The sequence below is a fragment of the Vicia villosa genome, linkage group LG1, assembly GCF_029867415.1.
Source record: "Vicia villosa cultivar HV-30 ecotype Madison, WI linkage group LG1, Vvil1.0, whole genome shotgun sequence".
NCBI classification, from domain to species: domain Eukaryota; kingdom Viridiplantae; phylum Streptophyta; class Magnoliopsida; order Fabales; family Fabaceae; genus Vicia; species Vicia villosa.
In genome coordinates, this window is record NC_081180.1 from 211,038,562 (window position 1) to 211,060,436 (window position 21,875).

Consider the following 21,875-nt stretch of genomic DNA (forward strand, 5'->3'; position numbering starts at 1 on the left):
AAATCATTTTTCATAAAAAATAAGGTTTATTCAAATATTTCCAATTTAATTATTTTGTAAAAATAAAGTGTGTCTAAAAATACATATCCGAAGACAAATATTTTAAGAATTCCACGCAGGACCTAAAAAAATATATAAGGGTGAGATGAAGAATTGTCATTTTGAATGGGTATTGGGTAACTAGCCTTTTAATGGACTTGTTTAAGTTTTTGGGCCTAAGGGAATTTGGTTCAGTTTTTTTTCCTTCAACGTGAAACAATTTTTCTTCAGAATAAATCGCTCTCTCTTCTATCCTTGTTCCAAACCCTAGCCGCCGCCCACTCTCTCCTCTTTTGCAAAACAATGAACCGATTAGATTCTTCCTTCGCATTCTCCATCTTCCTTCGCATGTCTTTGATGTAGTTAGAAGTACTGTTTCTGTGTTACTATGTTTTGAGGCATTGCTGGTTTTGATGTAAACACACTTGTTCAAAATCTTAAAATCACTTATCTTTACTTTGTTATAATGTTTTTAGTTTTTCCCTTGAGTTCGTTGCTGGAACTATAAAGTTTACTGAAATTTCTTTTCCTAAAATTTCTGGATTTCTGAAAATCACTAATCTTTACTTTGTTATAATGTTTTTATTTTGTATTCAAATCCTTATTGGAATTTCTCTGCATATGATTGATTAAAATTTGGGTGGTTAAAATTGCATCTAACTTTTTTTTCTTTTCAAAATATTAAATCTTTAGACTTTCAATTGTTTTGCTGGGTGGAATTTGATTTTAGAATCAAAGATGTTGCAAAACCTATGGATATGTATTTACGGAAAACATACCGATTATTTTAACAAAACATAGAAACCGAAAGAGCATGTTTTTAATTTGGTTAGAGTTGTAAGTATGGAAATTAAACAAGAAATTTGGTTATATTATTGGGAATTAATATTTTCCGGTGGGTTATAAATGATTGAATTAAGGTTAAAGTTCTATATATGATTTTAAATAGAATATCTAAAAAAAATAGAATATGTATAAAAAATGAAGTTTAACATAGAAATTATTTTCTTTAAATTGAAATTAAATGGTGACGTTTTAATTTCTTACACAAGATTCAAATTTCAAGATTAATATGACTTAGGAATAGCACAATTCTTCCTATGTAAAAGTGTTAAAGTAGACTAAGTAGCTAGTTCTCATTCCTTCGTTTTTCTTTGCTCCACCTTAACACGGCAAATTTAAATCAAAAACCTAATCCAAACTAGATTTTTCGAATCACCATGGAAAGACTTCAACAAATGTTTGTCCACCTCCCAATTGCCCATCCATAGATTCCTCTGAGTAAGTCTACATCTCGTCTCTCCCTCTTCTCAAGATGCTCAAACACGGTAAAGTCCCTTTTTTTTAACCTAATCAAATCATTGTCTATCCAATTTTCAAAATTAAGGTTTCATCAATTCATATTTATTTTGTTATATCTCGAGTATAATAGGTAGGGTTGGTGCTCCCATGGATAATTCATGGATAAGTACACTGTTCGCGTGTTTGATGTGTTTGCAATGCCACATAGTGGAATTGGTGTAAGTGTTGAAACTGTTAATCGTGTTTTTTAGACTAATATGCTCAAACAAACGAGATGGTATTTTGTTTTTTTGAAGTTTATTTATTATGTGTTCTTTGTGTATCTTTAAATTCGTGAATTTGTTTGTGTTTGTTACTTTGTTATTGATTGTGTTTTGCAAACCAGATATGGTTGTTGGATGGTACCATTCGTATTCTAGATTTGGATGTCGATTGTCTAGTGTTGACATCAATACACAATAGGTTCTATTACAGTCCTTTTTGTTTTATGTCTTGTTTCTATATGTATGTTTGGATTAATGATATGTGATGGAATGAAATAGAGGTTTTATGTCTTGTTTCTATATATGTTTGGATTAATGATATGTGATGGAATGAAATAGAGTGGAGTGACCGGTAATCATATTCCATTGTTTAGAGTTTTTAAATAATAGATGAAGCATGATGGAGCATGATGGATTCCACTCCATCCGATCCTTCAATTTTCATTCTGTTCAATTTGGGTTGCATGCAATTGAAAGAACTATATAGTTATGTTTCATTCCATCAAGTTATCTTTCTCTATAAAAAAATTTATAACTATTTAGAGGTCGCTACCGTAATCAGGTTATTATAATACTTTTAGCTCAACCAGGTAATTATAACACTTTTATTTATCATTTTGTTTTTGTTTTTTTAGTTTTACTAATTTTTTTATTATTATTTGTTTTTAGAGTTTTGCTAATTTTGAGAGTTTGATGTCAACATCATGGTCGTTTTTTAGTATATGACAAGTTTTAATTTTTAGAATTATCAGTGGCGTAAACATGGTACTTGTTCCGGAGATCATGAAGATCATAGAGTAAGGTATATTAATAACGTCCTAAGATTGTTCCATATAACCTTATGTTTTCCAGAGCAAGTACCATGTCTAAGTCATTGGTAGTTCCACAAATTACGATTGATCATACACTATTGATAGTTTCATCCATCCAACCCTCTAATTCGGTAGAAATCTAAAAATAATAGTAAAATAAAATAAAATGATAAATAAAAGTGTTATCATTATCTGGTTGTGTTCGAGACCTCTAAATAGTTCTTAATCTATATGAAATCTATACACACGTTCACTAGTTAAAGAAAACGTTCATATTTTTATTTTTTTCCTCTTTGTTTGATTTCCAAAACCACATTTTCAAGATGTATTTACATAACCATTGCAATTTGCATTTTTGTAAGGGCAAATGCATTTGATTGATTACTATGTTGATGCACACTGACTTGACTTCTATTATCCTCTTTGTCAGAACTAGTTAGAGGTCACTACTGTAACCAGGTAATTATAGCACTTTTAGCGCAACTGGGTAATTATACAATTTTTATTTATCATTTTGTTTTGTTTTTTAGTTTTGCTAATTTTTTTATTATTTGTTTATAGATTTTTGCTAATTTTGAGATTTGATGGCAACATCATGGTCATTTTTTTTAATATAGGACCAATTTTAATTTTTGGAACTATCAATGGATGAAACACCCTACTTGTTTCGGAGAAAGGTATATTAATTATATCCTAGGATTGTTTCATATACCTTATCTTATGTTGTCTAGAACAAGTATCGTATTTTAGTCATGGGTGGATCCACAAATTATGGTTGGTCATACGCCATTGATAGTTCCAGCCATCCGACCCTCTAACTCAGTAAAAATCTAAAAAAATAGGAAAATAATAAACCAAGTGTTATCATTATCTGGTTATGGTAGAGACCTCTAAATAGTTCTTAACTTATATTTTGTTTTCCACAAAATTATAACATAGGTGAAAAAAGGTAAGAGGTTCAAGGGTTTCGGAAATTTTAACGATTGGATGAGTCGGGTAGCTAATGGACTGGGTATCTAAAGGTGAAGGGAATTTAATTTGTTGTCAACTCCACACTTTATTTTGACACCCCACATTTGGAATATAAATACCAAGACAAGGTGATCATTGTAGTTAGTACCAGTTTGGGTTATGTTAGGTTCCTTTTGTTTTCCTCTCTTTCTAAAATGTCTTTCTATATTAAGATGCGTAGAAGCTGCAAGGATTAAAGAAAATCTGAAAGCTACAAAGATTAAAGAAAATCTAGAGAATGCAGGTTTGGCACAGGAGAGTTTACCAACCAGGGTGGCTGGGTCTGCACAGGTTCTTGCAAATGTCTCTAACTTGTGTTCGCTAAATCATTTCATTGTTTAATTTTAAATTTTGAATTTCTTTTTTAATTTATAGTTTTGTTTTAATTTATAGTTTTGTTGCATAGAATTTATAATATCTTCGTGTCATGTTCTAATGGAAAATTAGAGCACAAGCTTGCAAGTGATGGCTGTAAAAGAAAGGTAGTTCGTGCAACAATCTTCTAATTATAAGGTACACAAATTTATTTATTTTGGGGAGGGGTGGGGGCAATTTAACTTGGTTCTTTATGTTGAGATGCTCCTCAGCAATAAGCACCGACTCCTCAACAACAGCCATCGGCTCCCGAACAACAGCCACCGCCTCAACCTCAACAACCTCATCCTGAACCACCTGCTCGTCCACATCAGTCCATATCAGTGGGTGCTCTACCACCCCGTCGGCGAGCTGCGCGGAACCCCCTACCCGCCTGCTCAGCCATCCGTTTTCGCTTAGAACCGGTCGAAGGAACGCGTCCAACACGTAACACAGAGGTATCAGCCTCATCAAGAGCCGCCTGAGCACAAGCATTGGCTCTATCAATGGCCTGACCTGCAACAGTACCATCTCTACCTCTAATCCGCACTGGAAAAATTAAAAATATAAGCAAAATAGCATTTAAAAAAAAATAGAAATACCAGAAATTTCAAAATTTCTTGTATGTGAAATTGTACTGGAAATTTCAAAAATTTTAGTATTTCTATAATTTTATAAAAATTACAGAAATTTCAAAATTTTCGGTAGAAAATATCGGAAATTTCACAATTTTCTGTACAAACTACTGAAAATTTCATAAAATCTACCAGAAACTTGTTTTACAAATTTCTGGTATAGCTAAAAGATTTGAAAAATCTGATATTTCACGTAAATTTCCTAAAATGTGGTAATAAATTTTTTTTGAACATTTAAATCATTTCAAACATATTGGGGGTGCCAAGTATAATTTTGGCTGTGACAAGTTAAATTCTCAAGAAATTCTCATTTTGAATGGGTAAGTAGTCCCTTTATGGACTTGTTAAAGATTTTGGGCTTAGGGGAATAAGAGAGGGAGAACAAAGAGTTCCCATTTTTCTAGTTTTTCCTAGTTTCTTTTCTTTTCACTTCAACGTGCAACCATTTTTCTTCAGAATAAAACGCTCTCTCTTCTCTCCTTGTGCCAAACCCTAGCCGCCGACCCCTCTATCCTCTTTTCCAACCACCACGAACTCAAAACAAATAACACTATTTTCTTGCTCATCATCGCATGGCCATCATAATGAACCGATTAGATTCTTCGTTCGAAGAACATCACCGTCTTCCTTCGCATTCTCCATCTTCCTTCACATTCTCCATCTTCCTTCGTAATGTTACTATGTTTTGGGTCATTGCTGGTTTTGATGTAAACACACTTGTTCAAAATCTTAACTTTTATCGCTGAAACGGTAAAGTTTACTTTATCCATGGGGAAATTGCTTTTCCAAAAGTTTAAGGATTTCTAGAAATCACAAATCTTTACTTTAACAATTCACTTTTGTTATTTGTCTAAAAAAAAATCACTTTTGTTATAATGTTTTTATTTTGTCTTTAAATCCTTATTGGAATTTCTCTGCTTAAGATTGATTAAAATTTGGGTGGCTAAACTTATTTTTAGACTTTAAATTGTTTTGTTGGGTGGAGTTTGACTTTAGAATCAAAGATGTTGCAAAACTTATGGATTTGTATATACTGAAAACATTCTTTATTATTTTTTAAATTTGGAAACATAAATAGCAAGAAAATTAAATATGGTTATTTTATTGGGAATTAATATTTTCCGGTTGGTTATAAATGATTGAATTAAGGTTAAAGTTCTACATATGACTTTGAATAGAATATGTAAAAAAAATGAATTTCGAAATAGAAATTATTTTCTTTAATTTGAAATTAAATGATGACATTTTAATTTCTTATACAAGATTCAAATTTCAAGATTAATATGACTTGTGAATAGAACAATTCTTTCTTAATAAAAGTGTTAAAGTTATACTAAGTAGCAATAGTTCTCATTCCTTCGTCTATCTTTGCCTCACTTTCAAAAATCTTACTATAACCACTTCTAATTTTGAATAAAAAATCTAATCCAAACTAGATTTTTCAAATCACCATGGAAAGGCTTCAAAAAATGTTTGTTAATGCTGGTGGACCCATAGCTCATCCACCTCCAGAATTCCCAACTCTAAATTCCTCCGAGCAACTCTATATCTCATCCCTCCCTCTTCTCAAGATGCTCAAACACGGTAAAGATGTCTTTTTAAACCTAATCAAATCATTGTCTATCCAATTTTCAAAATTAAGGTTTCATCAATTCGTTTTTATTTTGTTATATCTTGAGTATAATAGGTAGGGTTGGTGCTCCCATGTGTGGTTATGGGTTTGATGCTTGGAGAATTTGTGGATGAGTATACCGTCCGCGTGGTTGATGTGTTTGCAATGCCACAAAGTGGAATTGGTGTAAGTGTTGAAACTGTTAATTGTGTTTTTTAGACTAATATGCTCAAACAAATGCGATGGTAATTTGTTTTGTTTTTTTAAAGTTTATTTGTTGTGTTCTTTGTGTATGGTTAGATTTGTGAATTTGTCTGTCATTGTTATTGATTGTGTTTTGCAAACCAGAGATGGTTGTTGGATGGTACCATTCTTATTCTGGATTTGGATGGTACCTGTTCCGGACTGGGCCAAGACTAGGCCCAACACCGCTTTCGGCCCAATAAGCCTCAGAGGCCCATGTATAGTTCATGGCCTTCCGACACGCCTTGCTCGGCACCAACACCGCGCTCGGCGTTCATTCTCCCCCGGACATCATCCTTGCCGAGGACCCTGCTCCGCGCAGGGCTCCTTCATATCCAATCCTCCGAATAACTCGGATCCCACGTGGCTCCTAAAAGACCGCGTCCTCCCTTGGACTTCGGAGCGGTTGACCAGGACAGAGGGCGTACACGCACCTCCGATATTTCCGCTCAGGAAACCTGGCAGTCTCCTAGTTGGGCTTGGGAATCCAACCCAGTAGCGAGATCATGGCCCAGCGCTGGGGGCTATATATACCCTCTTTAACTAGAGGGTCAGGTATTCAATTCTCACTCACTCTTAGCTAGTACTTGCGCTCCTTTGCTCGTCATCTTACTTTGGCATTGGAGTACCTTGCAGGTACACCCCCCTCCTCCTCCTTCCTAGAAGATCCAGTCCGAGCAGCCTACGACGATTCTTCTGATCAGGTACGATCAGTGGCGCCCACCGTGGGGCACTTGCTTCCCCATCTTTAAAGAACAAAGATCAAAGCTAATCATCTCCAATCGTCATGGCTGACAACAACAACATCCCAAACGCTGACCCTTTCCTCCTTCACGAGCTGATCGAGGAATCCTCCCGCGAGCTAGCTAATCATCGTCGGGGGGATCGTCGGCGACAAAGGTCCGGGCATGAAACCCAGGACACTCAGGTGTTGCAGGTCCTACAACAGGTCCAGAATGTTGACCATGTTCCTCCAGAAGGGCACGTTCAGAACGGCGAGCAGATCAGAACGACCAACGTGCCGGAACATGCCCAGAATGTGAATGAGACCGACCTCCGAGACGGGCAACATGCTTCCTCATTCACCCACACCTCCGAGAGGCGGAGAGCCCGTCACGGAGAAGAAGAGGAACCGCTCAACATTCCCGAGGATGCTGACCCCATCACCGTCCGCTTGCTCAAAGAAATACAATTGACGAACAGCCTCCTCAGAATTCAGGACGACCGAATTCACGAACTGGCTCGGACACCGACTCTGCGCACCCGGCCCGTACTCAACACGCCCGGGCAATCAATCTAGGTCGAGCATAGCCCACAAAACCAATAATATCACAAGTATACTGGTGACTCTCCGGCATGTCCGAGCATAAGTCATCAGTCACCTAAAACAACCGCAAATACTCTAAGTATAGAGGAAATACCTCGTCATACAAGCACGGCAGGAATGTTATCAAATAGAACAAACATACAGTGATAACGCCGAAAGTAAAAATAAACAGATATAAGCAAGCAGAATTGTAAGACATTAAAATTGCCGACCAACTTGGCCGGCGATGTCAAAGGTTACAATCATTACCGGGCACGCAGGCCCCAAAAATTATCCGGGCATAGCCCAACAAAAAGAATGGCACGCAGGCCGAGAAAAACGGACACGCAGGCCCGGAACTACACTTCCTACTCTTCGCTCCCCGGGGACTCAGGCACCAACACGCCATCTACGATCCTCGAAGAGAGCCCGACATTATCCTCCTTCAAACCAGGGTTCAGAAGCCTCAGCTGGTTAAGAGCACGCTCGAAACCGACGTCGGCCATGTCGGCCAGGCTTATTTTCAGGTTTTCTATCTTCTCCGCAAACTCAGCCCTAGACTTCAGAGCTGCCACATCCGGCGACTCGTCAGCCGAGGGAGCCCATTCGAGTCGAAGGTCAGCCAGCTTCTTCTTCTCAGCCGCGACCTCCGCATCTTTCTGCTTCAGGGCCGCGTCGACCTTCTTCCTCAACTCCTTGCGCTCGACCTCCATGGTCTTCACCTTGTCCTCGGCCACCTTCTTAGCCGCCTCGGCCTCCTTCAGGGCCTCGGTCGAGCCCGAACCTCCACTAGCCAACACTTGGGCCATCTCCAAGACCCTCACCACGGCGGCACTGTCGCACGCCAACTGTTTCTGAAGGGACGGGGGATCCATATCACTGATCCGACGAGCTTCATCCGGTGAGGTAGCCAAGGGGAACTTCTCAAAATAGCCTCCATCCTTGTAGCAAGAAGGCAACACGAAGGCGCGCCCGGGACCTAGGTTCGACTGGTCTAGACGTCCCCCCTCGGAAGCACGAGGTCTCTTGGGTAACCTCTCGTCGACATGAATCTTGTGAGGAGAGCCTGCCGAGCCTGAGTTCTCTCCAGCTCCGGTACCCTGGTTCTTCTTCTTCTGATTCTTCCTCGCATCCAATGCCTGTTTCAGGATATTATCCTCCTTCTCCGGCATAGCCTCTGCAAAGAAAAAATAAACGAGTTAGCAAAATACCGGACAGAGATCACAAAGCAAGGGTAATGGACACAACCTAACAACGCCCAGGTCTCCTCGGGAGTCCGACAAGCTAGCAAAGCCTTAGTATTAATAGGCCGCTGCTCCGTGATCGGCACCCCGTCCTCGTTCAATATGGGATCTCCATTCCTCGTCACCCAACGAGACAGGGTAAAGCTATCTACGTATTTGCAGAGGACCGAGTACGACTCCCGGTCTTGATCATCCAAGTCATCGTCCTCCCAAGCGTAGTATTTCGGAGGAGACGCAAAATGACCCTTCCACCAGAAAAATGGAAACGTTGTGCAGAACTCCCTTACTTCCTGCCCATGTTCATCCCTTACTATCTCCCCCTCGGCATCCCGCTCGGCCACCATATCCGACACCGAAGAATAGGCCGTTGGACTTAGGGGGCGGACAACGAAGTATCGATCCTTAAAACCCTTCACGGAGTCAGTATACATTCCGAAGAGTTTACGCTCGGCGTTCCTGAACGAAACCCAGCTGTACCGCCCGTTTGACGCCTGCCGTTGAACACGAAAACACCTTCCGAACAACGCAGACGTTGCACCTATACCCAAATACTCACAAACAATCTCGAATGCCCGCATAAAGGCAAAGGCATTCGGATGAATTTGGGACGGTGCCAGAGATAGAAACGCCATGACCGAAACCTGAAAATCAGAGAAGGGTAACCGGAAGCCGAGCTCCCTGAACACGTACTCGTACATCGCAAATCCGTCCCCGGCAAACCGAGAGCACACGCGTTCGTCTGGAGACGGGCAACCTATTTGATAATTGGGCGGATCTCCTTCCCCCAGGACCTCAATTTCTGTAAACGCCCCATCCAGAGACGCGGTATACCGAGAAACAACAGACAGAGCCTCCTCGGCTATCCAATCGGGCGCAACGGTATGTTCATAACTGAATAACGGCATAGGAGAAACCCCTCCCTCGGCATTCGAACCAGGGGATCCCGTGTGAACGCTTTCGGCCGCGGGAGTGCCATCTTCCTCAATAATTTCGACGTCGGAACTAGTTGCCGTCGAGCTGTCGGAATCACTGGTCGTCGAGTCGGTGTCCGAGCCAGTTCCTGAGGTAGCGCTCGAATCTGATTCACCTGCACGCAGAAGGGAGAAGTGAATTCGATGGTCTATCAAATCCACCCTTCCACCGCAAGGCAAGCGAAAGGGTAGAGCAGGAGCAGCAGAGCCCCCGGCCAAACCCCATCGAGGAACAACACTCGTCAGCCGAGGACTCACAGATGACACGACAACCGGAAAGCTTATCTTAAGCAGTTTAACGCCAACGTGCTCCGGCCTACCAACCCACGCTGACCCCCGGGCATCGCTTAGATAACCCGGGGAGGATGACGTTGGCGAAGACCTCGGAAGCGAAACACAAATTCTATGAAAAATAGTAAAGCAACGACAGGCTAAACGAACTTACTTGCAGACATGATATAGATGGCCGGGGAGATTCCTTCGCTAAGCAACGATCTTGATATGACGAACGAGCTGGGAAATTATTCTCCGAGGAACCCTTGATCGAAGCCGAGCAGATAAATAGAGAAAGGAAAACTCCCTTATGAGAGAATTCGCCCCCTTTTATAGGAAAAAGGCTCGGAAGGCGAAGCGTCACCTCTCCTGACAGGCGCCGCCTCCTAGACCCTAGGCCATCAATGCCTATGCCACGTCAGCGCGTGCTTCCCACGCGCGACGTTTCGCCCACCACTGGATTTTCCTCCGAGCGCGTATATGTGACGAGGACCGATCCACCGAGCAGCCTACCACGAGAAATGGGGGTCCGAGCGTAGAAGCAAAGTCACAGTTTCTTAACCAGAAAACTCCGACTTGGGGGGCTCCTGTTCCGGACTGGGCCAAGACTAGGCCCAACACCGCTTTCGGCCCAATAAGCCTCAGAGGCCCATGTATAGTTCATGGCCTTCCGACACGCCTTGCTCGGCACCAACACCGCGCTCGGCGTTCATTCTCCCCCGGACATCATCCTTGCCGAGGACCCTGCTCCGCGCAGGGCTCCTTCATATCCAATCCTCCGAATAACTCGGATCCCACGTGGCTCCTAAAAGACCGCGTCCTCCCTTGGACTTCGGAGCGGTTGACCAGGACAGAGGGCGTACACGCACCTCCGATATTTCCGCTCAGGAAACCTGGCAGTCTCCTAGTTGGGCTTGGGAATCCAACCCAGTAGCGAGATCATGGCCCAGCGCTGGGGGCTATATATACCCTCTTTAACTAGAGGGTCAGGTATTCAATTCTCACTCACTCTTAGCTAGTACTTGCGCTCCTTTGCTCGTCATCTTACTTTGGCATTGGAGTACCTTGCAGGTACACCCCCCTCCTCCTCCTTCCTAGAAGATCCAGTCCGAGCAGCCTACGACGATTCTTCTGATCAGGTACGATCAGTACCATTCATATTTTGGATTTGGATTTCGGTTGTCTGGTGTTGACTTCAATACACAATAGGTTCTACTATAGTCCTTTTGTTTTATGTCTTGTTTCGGTATATGTTTGGATTGGTGATATGTGAAGGAATGAAATAGAGTGGATTGGCCGATAATCATATTCCATTGTTTAGACTTTTTAAATAATAGATGAAGCGGGATGGAGCATGATGGATTCCACTCCATCCAATCCTTCAAATTTCATTCTTTGGGTTGTATGCAATTAAATGAACTATATAGTTATGTTTCATTTCATCAATTTATCAAAAATACCCAAACAACATAATGGTATATCCGATCCATTCTGCCCCGTTCTACTCAAATCTGTTAAGTTCCATTTTTCTCCTCTGTTCTACTTCATCATTCAAAACAGCCTAAATTTTCCAATTCAAAGTATTTATGTGTCGAGTGATCCCGATTAGTTTTGATTTTGAAGATTGTTGTAATACTTAATATAAAATGTGTTTACTAATTTAGCATGCATTAATTTACTCTTGTACAACAAATACACTTTTGTGATTTCACTAATAATTCATCGTTTTGATCAATAATCTAATGACTCATGACTTCGACTGAGTTAATGATTGTATTTTTTGATAAACATTGACTAATATTAATAAATGAATCTTGAATGATAGAACAAATCAATCGTTTAGTAGTCATGTGGTTTGAGAATATTATTTTTAACATTTCCATTTGTTCTCTAGTTTGCAATTTATTTGATCTACATGTGCGATTTATACGCTTCAAAAAGGACCCATGCCATCTTCCCTTCATTTTTATATGATTGGCAATTGTCTTAGTTTGTGCTTCCAAAAGATGAATTGAAATGATTATAGTTAGTGCTACGAACTATTTAATTATTATTATTTAGAATTTGCAAAATTAAAGATGAGGTTAGTTTGTGGGGGTTAAATAAATTCTCTTCACCTCCCCTCTTAATAACTACCCTACACGTTCACTAGTTAAAGAAAACATTCATAATTTTATTTTTTCCCTCTTTGTCAGATTTACAAAACCACATCTTCTAGATGTATTTACATAACCTTTGCAACTGTTTTACAAGAGTTTTTAATTTTTGTTTCCTTTACCTTATTTTCTGTTAGGGCAAATGCATTTGATTGACTACTATGCTGATGCACACTGACTTCCATTATCTTTCTCTATCAAAAAAATTCATAACTATTTAGAGGTTGCTACCGTAACCAGGTAATTATAACACTTTTAGCGCAATCAGGTAATTATAACACTTTTATTTATCATTTCGTTTTGTTTTTTTAGTTTTACTAATTTTTTTATTTTTTGTTTTTAGATTTTTGCTAATTTTGAGAGTTTGATGACAATCATGGTCATAGGAACAAATTTTAATTTTTGGAATTATCAATGGCATAAGCATGGTACTTGTTCAGGAGAGCATGAAGATCATAGATTAAGGTATATTAATAATGTCTTAGGATTGTTCCATATACCTTACCTTATGTTTTCCAGAGCAAGTACCGTGTCTTAGTCATTGGTAGTTTCACAAATTACGATTGGTCATACGCCATTGATAGTTCCATCCATCCGACACCTAAATAGTTCTTAATCTGTATGAAATCTATACCCGACACGTTCATTAGTTAAAGAAAAGTTCATATTTTTATTTTTTCCTCTTTGTTTGATTTCCTAGACTATTTTTATTCACTAGACTTTTTTGTTTTTGTTTCCTTCACCCTATTTTCTGTAAGGGTAAATGCATTTGATTGATTACTATGCTAACGCACACTGACTTCCATTATCCTCTTTGTTGGAAAAATTCATAACTTTTTAAAGATCGCTACTGTAACCAGGTAATTATAGCACTTTTAGCGCAACCAGGTAATTATAAATTTTTTATTTATTATTTTGTTTGGTTTTTTTGTTTTACTAATTTTTTTTATTATTTGTTTTTAGTTTTTTTTTGCTGATTTTGAGAGTTTGATTGCAACATCATGGCTGTTTTTTTAGTACATGACAAATTTTAATTTTTGGAATTATCAGTGGGTTAAACATGGCACTTGTTTCGGAGAGCTTATGTTTTCCAGAGCAAGTAACGTGTCTAAGTCACTGGTAGTTCCACAAATTACGATTGGTCTTACGCCATTGATAGTTCCTCCCATCTGACTCTCTAACTCGGTAGAAATCTAAAAAAAATAGTAAAATAAAATAAAATGATAAATAAAAGTGTTATCATTATCTGGGTGTGCTAGAAACCTTTAAATAGTTCTTAATCTATATGAAATCTATACTTGACAAACATTCATATTTTATTTTTCTCTTTGTCTGATTTCCAAAACCACATCATCTAGTGTATTTACATAACCATTGCAACTGTTCACTCGAGTTTTTAATTTTTGTTTCCTTCACCCTATTTTTGTAAGGGCAAATGCATTTGATTGATTACTATGCTGACGCACATTGACTTCCATTATTCTTTTTTGTCAAAAAATTCATAACTATTTAGAGGTCGCTATTGTAACCACGTAATTATAGCACTTTTAGCGCAACTAGGTAATTATAAAATTTTTATTTATCTGTTTGTTTTGTTTTTTAGTTTTACTAATTTATAATATCCTAGGATTGTTCCATATACCTTACCTTATGTTTTTCAGAACAAGTACCGGATTTTAGTCATTGGTAGTTCCACAAATTATGGGTGGTCATATGCCATTGATAGTTTCAGCCATCCGACCCTCTAACTCAGTAGGAATCTAAAAAAAAATAGTAAAATAAAATAAAATGATAAATAAAGTGTTAGCATTTTTTGGTTGTGGTAGAGACCTCTAAATAGTTCTTAATCTATATTATGACATAGGTGAAAAAAGGTAAGTGGTTCAAGTGTTTTGGATATTTTAACGATTGGATGAGTCGGGTAGCTAATGGACCGGGTAGCTAAAGGTGAAAAGAATTTAATTTGTTGTCAACTCCATGCCTTATTTTGACACCCCACATTTGGAATATAAATACCAAGATAAGGTGATCGTTGTAGTTAGTACCAGTTAGGGTTATGTTAGGTTCCTTTTGTTTTCCTCTTTCTAAAATGTCTTTCGATATAAAGATGTATAGAAGCTGCAAGGATTAAATAAAATCTGAAAGCTAAAAGGATTAAAGAAAATCTAGAGAATGCAGGTTTGGCTCAGGAGAGTTTACCAGCCAATGTGGTTGCGTATGCCCAGGTTCTTGCCAATTTCTCTAACTTGTGTTCGCTAAATTTCATTGTTAAATTTTGAATTTTGAAACTTTTTATTTAATTTATAGTTTTGTTGCATACAATTTTTAATATCTTCGTGTCATGTTCTAATGGAAAATTAGAGCCCAAGCTTGCAAGTGATGGCTGTAAAAGAAAGGTAGTCCGTGCAACAATCTTTCAATTATAAGGTACACAATTTTATTTATTTTAGGGAGGGATGGGGGCAGTTAAACTTAGTTCTTTATGTTGAGATGTGTTATGAGAGTAACTGAAAGATTTGGTGAGTGGATTTACAAATGATCGGAGCTTCGATAGTCGCGAACAATTAATTGATTGGGTTCGGAAGGAAGCTAGCAAACATGGATTTGGAATTGTTATTTTAAGGTCGGACAACGGAAATAGTAGGAGGAAAGCTTTCGTTGTTTTGAATTGTGAACAAGGTGGGAGTTATGTTCAATCAAACCGGGTGCTAAAACACGAGGACACGGGGTCGAGAAAGTGCGGGTGTCCCTTTAAGTTGCGTGCTACTAGGAGGGTTGATGATTTGTGGCGGTTAATCGTAATTTGTGGAATGCATAATCATGCCTTGGATGTCAAGTTACATGGACATCCAATGGCGTGTCGTTTGTCCCGCGAAGAGAGGAATGTGATATCGGACTTAACGATAGTCAAAGTGGAGCCTCGCAACATACTTGCCGATTTGAAGCGTAAGAAACCGGATAGCGTTTCAAATATCAAGCAAGTTTACAATGAACGACACAATCTCAAAGTGTTGAATATGAGTCCTCGGTCGGAAATGCAACAATTTTTGAAACTACTAGGCGATAACAAATATGTTTCAAGCTTCCGAACCTCCGAGGATAAAGTTACGGTGCGTGATATTTTTTGGACTCATCCCGAAAGTATCAAATTATTCAACACATTTCCAACCGTTCTTGTGATGGATTCAACGTACAAGACCAACAAGTATAGGCTTCCGCTTCTAGAGATAGTCGGTGTTACCTCGACGGACAAGACTTATTCGGTGGGGTTTGCTTTTTTGGAGTGTGAAAAAGAAGATAACTTTACGTGGGCCTTGGGAATTTGCAAGTCTTTGTTAGTTGATCAAGAGGTTATGCCAAACGTCATTGTCACCGATCGGGACAATGCTTTGATGAATGCGGTCGATACCGTCTTCCCGATATCTACCGCTTTACTTTGTCGGTATCACATAACTTGCAACGTGAAAAGCAAGTTGAAACCTGCGGTTGGGACAAAAGATAGGCCGGATGAAAATGGTAAAGTTGTTAAAGTCGGTGTTGTGGTTGATAGGATAATGGCGGCATGGAGGAAAATTTTGGATGCCTACTCCGAAGAGGTGTATACCGAGAAATTGGTACACTTTAGGTCGTTGTATGGTTCCATTAAGACTTTTCGTCATTATGTCGAATCCACCATTCTTGACAAAGTTAGAGAAAAAGTCATGTGCGTTTGGACAAATCGAGTTAGACATCTTGGTTGCACCACGACTAACCGAGTTGAATTCGCACATGCGGTCTTCAAGAGGTGGTTGGGTGATAGCAAGGGAGATTTGTGTCGGGGATGGGACACCGTCAACCAAATGCTCCAAAATCAACACAATGAAATTCAAACATCGTTCGGTCGGAGCAAGACGGTTATGGAACACCGGTATAAAGGGCAAATTCTATTCTCCCGATTGATTTACAACATATCTCGAACGAGTTTGAATTTTTTGTTTCATGAAGCTAAGCGGTCGGAGACTACGGGGCCGAATAGTTCATTATGTGGGTGCACGATTAGAAAGACATACGGCCTACCATGTGCTTGTATACTTGCAAAAAAGAAGAATTTGAATTCACCCATACGCATGGATGAGGTAGCCGATCATTGGAAGAAACTTCGTTTTGATGATTTTGACCCGCCGAAAGAAAATCACTCCAAAATCACCATCTCCGACGAGTTGGAAGTGATAATGGAGAAGTTTGCTAAAGCGGACGACACAACAAAAATGCATATAAAAGAACAATTGTGAAAGATCGCATTTCCGGAGACCACCGATTTGAAACCGCCATCTCAACCGGTTAAGACGAAAGGTGCACCGAAAAAGTCCAAAATTACACAAGATGACACGTCTACAAAATGATCTCCTTCCTACTTTGAACATGTTGATGCATCGTTCCCGGAAATTCATGAGACACCTAAGTCCAAGTGTAGTGGTAACAAAGGTGCCCGTATTTCGAAGCCACCTCGCACACCGCCGATAAAAAAATACCCATTGTCTACATTGATGAGATGCCACTTTTTATGCACAAATATATCGATAACATCGTTGATGTTGGAGGCGACGGAAATTGTGGATATCGGGCGGTTGCGGGTTTGCTCGGTAAAGGGGAAAATAATCACACTTTAATCCGACGGGAACTTCTTGCGGAGTTGACTTCGTATCGGGACATCTACGGCCGACTATATGAAAATCAAGAAAAGTTTGCAAAAATTCATGATTCACTTGCTCCACCACTTACCGGTATCGCTCCGGTCTCGAAGTGGATGTCATTCCCCGATATGGGTCATCTCATAGCAAGTGCATATGATATTGTATGCGTCGATTTGACTAGGTTTGGACTATGTGAGACTTTCTTTCCACTTCATAGTCGACCGCCATTGGACTCGTCGGGCCGAATCATATGCATCAGGTATCTACGATCGCGGCACTTCGTCCAAGTGTTTTTGAAATCGGGGTGTCCTATACCGGCTACTTGTTGTCAATGGACCGCACATCGTTCAAATGAGGCGGAGACTTGGCAGGATCCTTTTGTATCAAGAATGGCGGAGTTTGAAGAAATGATGAGACAAGAGCGTGAGCAAAATAGAGAGCGATCGAAGAATGTGCCTATTTTGGACTTAGGATCCACCGATTGGTTCGGTGAATTTTAGTTCGTTTCGGATCATTTTTTGTTTGTAATGACCATTTTTGTATGTATTGTTGTTTATCATGTAAAATCGGATCGATTCAATACATATATAATATAAGAAGTTTTTATGTCATCTTTGTCTAATTTGTGTTTAATGTACCTTCCATTTGTTCTATTTACCCAACACACTAAGCAATCAACAAACCTCAAAATTTATGTCTGTTTCTGCATAATTCGGAAATGAACTTCCGAAATATGCTAGTCTGCCTCCTATTTTCGGAAGTTCATTTCCGAAATGTCCCCTGAGGCAGGATAAGGTTTGTTAGGCCATCAATGCTCCAATAAGTCTATAAATACTACACACTCTTCTTCATCCTCTTCACACCATAAAACACAAATGACTTAAACCTACCCCCACCTAGCATTCGTCTACTTTGAAACCGGCTACCCGATGTCGTTCCAATTTCGCTTCTCGCGCGACACGCCGTTTGCGGAGTTGATACCGTCGTCAACACGCTTTTGCACTATCCCAAGAATCAAAAGGTTGTCAAGCTTGAGTACCGCTCGCCATCGCTTAACGACGAGGGAGGCATTAAGTTCACACCTTTTGAGATCAAGAACGACGAAGATTTAGCGGTTATATGGACAACGTTCGACCGATTTTCTTCGAAAGGCCCGATCGAGTTGGACGCAAAACTTCAAAGATCGGCGGACGACGTTATCAAAATGTTGACTCATCCCCACCTACCCGTGTTCAACAATATGTAACTTTAATTTTATGCAATATTATCGTTGTAATCTTCACCCGATTAAATAAAGCGAATCGTTGTTGTTTTTCATTTTTCTTCTGTCCAGACATACTTTCGGAAGTTCATTTCTGAATTCCTCCAAGGGGGGTGCGTTCGGAGATGAACTTCCGAACCACCACATTTTCTGAAAAGTAACTTTATTTCGGAGATGCATCTCCGAAATCAATATTTTATATTAAAAAAACACTTTTTCGGAGATACATTTCCGAAAACACCTTTTTTAAGAAAAAAAGTACAGTTTCTAAAATGAACTTCCGAAACAAGGGGTATTGTGGTAAATTCACCAGGGGTGGGCAAGAAGGTTAGGAGGTGGGTGAAGAAATTTTCAATTTTAAATGGCAACAATATAAAAAAAAATTAAAAATGTCTTTTAAGTCAGGGAAGCAAGCGAGTTGTTTGTGAACTTTTAACGAGTTGAGTTTGAGCTGAAAAAAAAGTTCGTGACAAACTTGAACTGATATTTAAGCTTGATCAATTCTTAATGTGTCAAGTCGAGTTCGACTCATTTCCATCCCTATCTGAGTCAAATTTGGTTAAAGGTTGAATTGTTTTATGTTTAATGCTGCCATGTAAAAATTCATTTCAATTGGTTGAATTCTATACATTACAACGTAGAATGTTAATCACAGATGTTGAGTTTGAATAGTCCTTTCTTTAAGAAAATTTTAAAAATATGTTATGTCAATCACAACTGTCATAATCAGTTTACAAACTTTAGAAGACACACTTCAAAGACACACAATCACTCAATGTTTAAAAGCTTATGAATGATCATATGATTTATAACTCAAAAGAGACAGCCCTGCTTTTCTATCAAGATGATATTAGAGAGGTTCACAATTAACAAGACAACACAAACTCTAACACAAATTACAATATCAATTTTGCACTAAAATTAGGTTTGTTGTTTGTTATTTAAAACAATCTTCTGGACTGGATTGTGCTTTCAAGTCGTAGCAGGGAACTGCTGAAAATTCTCCAAAATCTTCTCCATAAAGATAGGGCTCAAATAATTAGTTTCCTAAATATTTTTTTATATTTAAAAACTAATCATACATCTTGAAAGTAGAGAATATCTTATATCCCTAAATCAAGTGCCACATAGAATTGCACAATATTCCAAAATATTCTGCACCTATAACTAAATAACAGACTTGAAAGATCAAGTTGTACATATAGTCACGATGTCAGATGATCCTTGATCGGAAAAATAGCAAGTGTACTATTTTTACCGGTGTCGTAATAAGAGGGAGTTAATCCCAAATATCGATCTCGCGGACTGCGTAGGAAATATAAGTTATTATAATGATTCAACTGAATAAAAGAACATGTGTGTTTGTTGGTTGTTTGAGAATAAGACTAATGACAGCAAATTAAACAAACTGAAAAGTAGAGGTATATAATATATGAGAAAGCATGCTAGGGCTAGGTGTGTGAGTTGCTTCCGAAGACCGTTCGTCCATGTTTTATGACATACGGTGAAAATGAATCAATACCGAATCTCAAGATTTATTTTCCTTAATTCCTTAACCAAAAACCTTTGATAGTCATTTTTAATCCTAATTCCTTAGCTATTAACGGTGACGTCAAGCAATTTGAATTGTTTACCAAGACTTTAACGGTTACTACCGTTGAATCCTCATTCCAAAGCGATTGCACCGTAGTATTATTGTGCACAAGCGTTAAGGTTGTTTGTCCGACCTAACCTTAATCTTAAGTAAAAAACTATTGGTCTGATAGAAAATGCATTAAGATCATTGCACAATAAATGAAACTCATAAAAACGTCAATATCATAAAACAATGGAAATTTGGTCTTTAACATTTGCAATTCAGGGACACCCCATAGCATTGGGGGGTTTAGCTACTCATGATATTCAAGAAAATTACAAAGAGAGATATAAACATTACAAAAATTCTGGATTCTTTTGATCTCCAATCGTTATTGCTCTCGAAGACCTCATTCTTCCAAAACCCTTGCTAGCTCTTCCTTCCTTGTGTAATTCTATCTTCCGATTGATCAAAGATGCCAAAATGTTTTTCAAAACTAGGTTTACATAGTCTTAGGTCACCAAACAGCCATGCAGAAAGCCCAGAGTACCCTTAATGAACCAAAGCACTTCAGATTTTGAAAACAACTTTCTTTTCTCATGCTTGCCAACACGGGTCGTGTCAGCTGACACGGGTGGCCGTGTTGGCCCACTGACTTCTTATTTGTGAGTTCTTTGCATCAGGCCTGCTGACATGGGCCGTGTCAGCCTTATGTTTTTAATCCTCTTGTACTCTTCATTTTCCCATCCCGACTCAGGCTGTGTTAGGTGACACGGGGACCCGTGTCAGACTCTTGTTCTTGAGAAAATCACACTTTTAACTTTTGCGGACTGTCCTCCAGCTTCGCATCAGTGATTGGACCTGCTCGCTTGCATTTGAGACATTAACACTACCAAACCAAGCATAAAAAACACCCTAATTGTTATGAAATTCAAAGTAATGCAACTGCAAACTAACCAAATGCGAAACTGAAATAGAATACGAAAAACGATAAATGATACACATTGTGTTACCGGAATGATAGACTTTTTGCCGAGTGATTGACTAAAACCAAGTACAAATGGTTACTGATCACAACCCCAAACTTATCTCATTGTTTGTCCTCAAGTAATGTATGAGACAACAAAGAGGTCACCCCGAAATTTCTTCTTACCACAATACCGTCGATGTTATTCGCAACTAGCTTTCTACCTTCCTAGTCAATATTCTGGTACTCCGATCCTATCTATCCGCTACACTTCTTTACTTGCAAGTTTTTTCGCACTTCTCACAAAGTCCTTCGGGGTTAAAACACTCACAATTCAGTATATGCAATATCGACTCTTAACTTTGAATAAATCCTACTTTCATTACACACAAATTTTCACACACTTTTGGAGATCTTCAGGTTACTTTAGAGATAAACTTCTTGAATCCTTATCTTGGATGATTATTTGTTAGTTTTCTGAACTCTAGATATAGATTTAGAGCTAACATTCAATATGGGTATCTGTACTTAATGCTTTCGTGTTTTAGCGACGCGCGAGAGATCGCCGACGCGAGAATACGGATGTTCTCGCAACTTTGCATTAGAGATAACTTTTGTTGTGAGTTGATCTCGTAGGTGCTCCAAATATGGACACTGATGTGAGAGATACGTGATGACATTGACGAGTATCGTAGGTTGAGTATAACTGGTCAATAAGTTTAAGTTTGTGAGAAGTAGATTATATGCAATGCTTGATAAGTCTTATCTTTCCGAAGAATGAATTCTTTTTATGTTCATATTTACTTCTCCGTTTTTATACTTTTGTTCATTCAAACCCGAGTTCGAAACCATAAAAATCGTTGAATGGCATTCTCATCATCCCTGTGGACACGATAATTCCCAGATAAATATTTCCAAAACTTTTGTGGCTTGTCGCTATGTCTGCCTCAACAAAATCTGAACACACCCTTTTTCATAAAAAATAAGGTTTATTCGAATATCTCTAAAAACAGGCATTTTAGAAATTTCGTGCTAGACCTAAAAAATGTATAAGAGTGGAATGAAAAATTCCCAATTTGAATGGGTATTGGGTAACTAGCCTTTTAATGTGGAAGAGAGTGGTAGAGACTGTGAGTGGTAAATTATCGAAATGGAAGAATAAATACCTTTCATTTGG

At 38.8% G+C, this 21,875-nt stretch overlaps 1 protein-coding gene across 8 annotated transcripts; it reads left to right on the top strand.

The window, feature by feature from the left end:
• Nucleotides 1-211: 211 nt before the first annotated feature.
• Nucleotides 212-21,871, top strand: LOC131644840 (protein FAR1-RELATED SEQUENCE 5-like). 8 transcript variants are annotated; one of them, XM_058915448.1, is made up of 4 exons: nt 212-3,516; nt 3,601-6,214; nt 12,359-12,461; nt 12,565-21,871. In XM_058915448.1, the coding sequence occupies exon 4, from the start codon at nt 15,032-15,034 to the stop codon at nt 16,490-16,492; it is 1,461 nt and encodes a 486-aa protein (XP_058771431.1). In that variant the 5' UTR covers nt 212-3,516; nt 3,601-6,214; nt 12,359-12,461; nt 12,565-15,031; the 3' UTR covers nt 16,493-21,871. The 8 variants fall into 8 exon arrangements, with proteins under 8 accessions (XP_058771431.1, XP_058771430.1, XP_058771434.1 ...); XM_058915447.1 differs by having other exon boundaries at nt 3,601-6,000; nt 6,104-6,214; nt 12,359-21,871; XM_058915451.1 differs by having other exon boundaries at nt 3,601-3,718; nt 3,875-3,940; nt 12,359-21,871.
• Nucleotides 21,872-21,875: the final 4 nt, after the last annotated feature.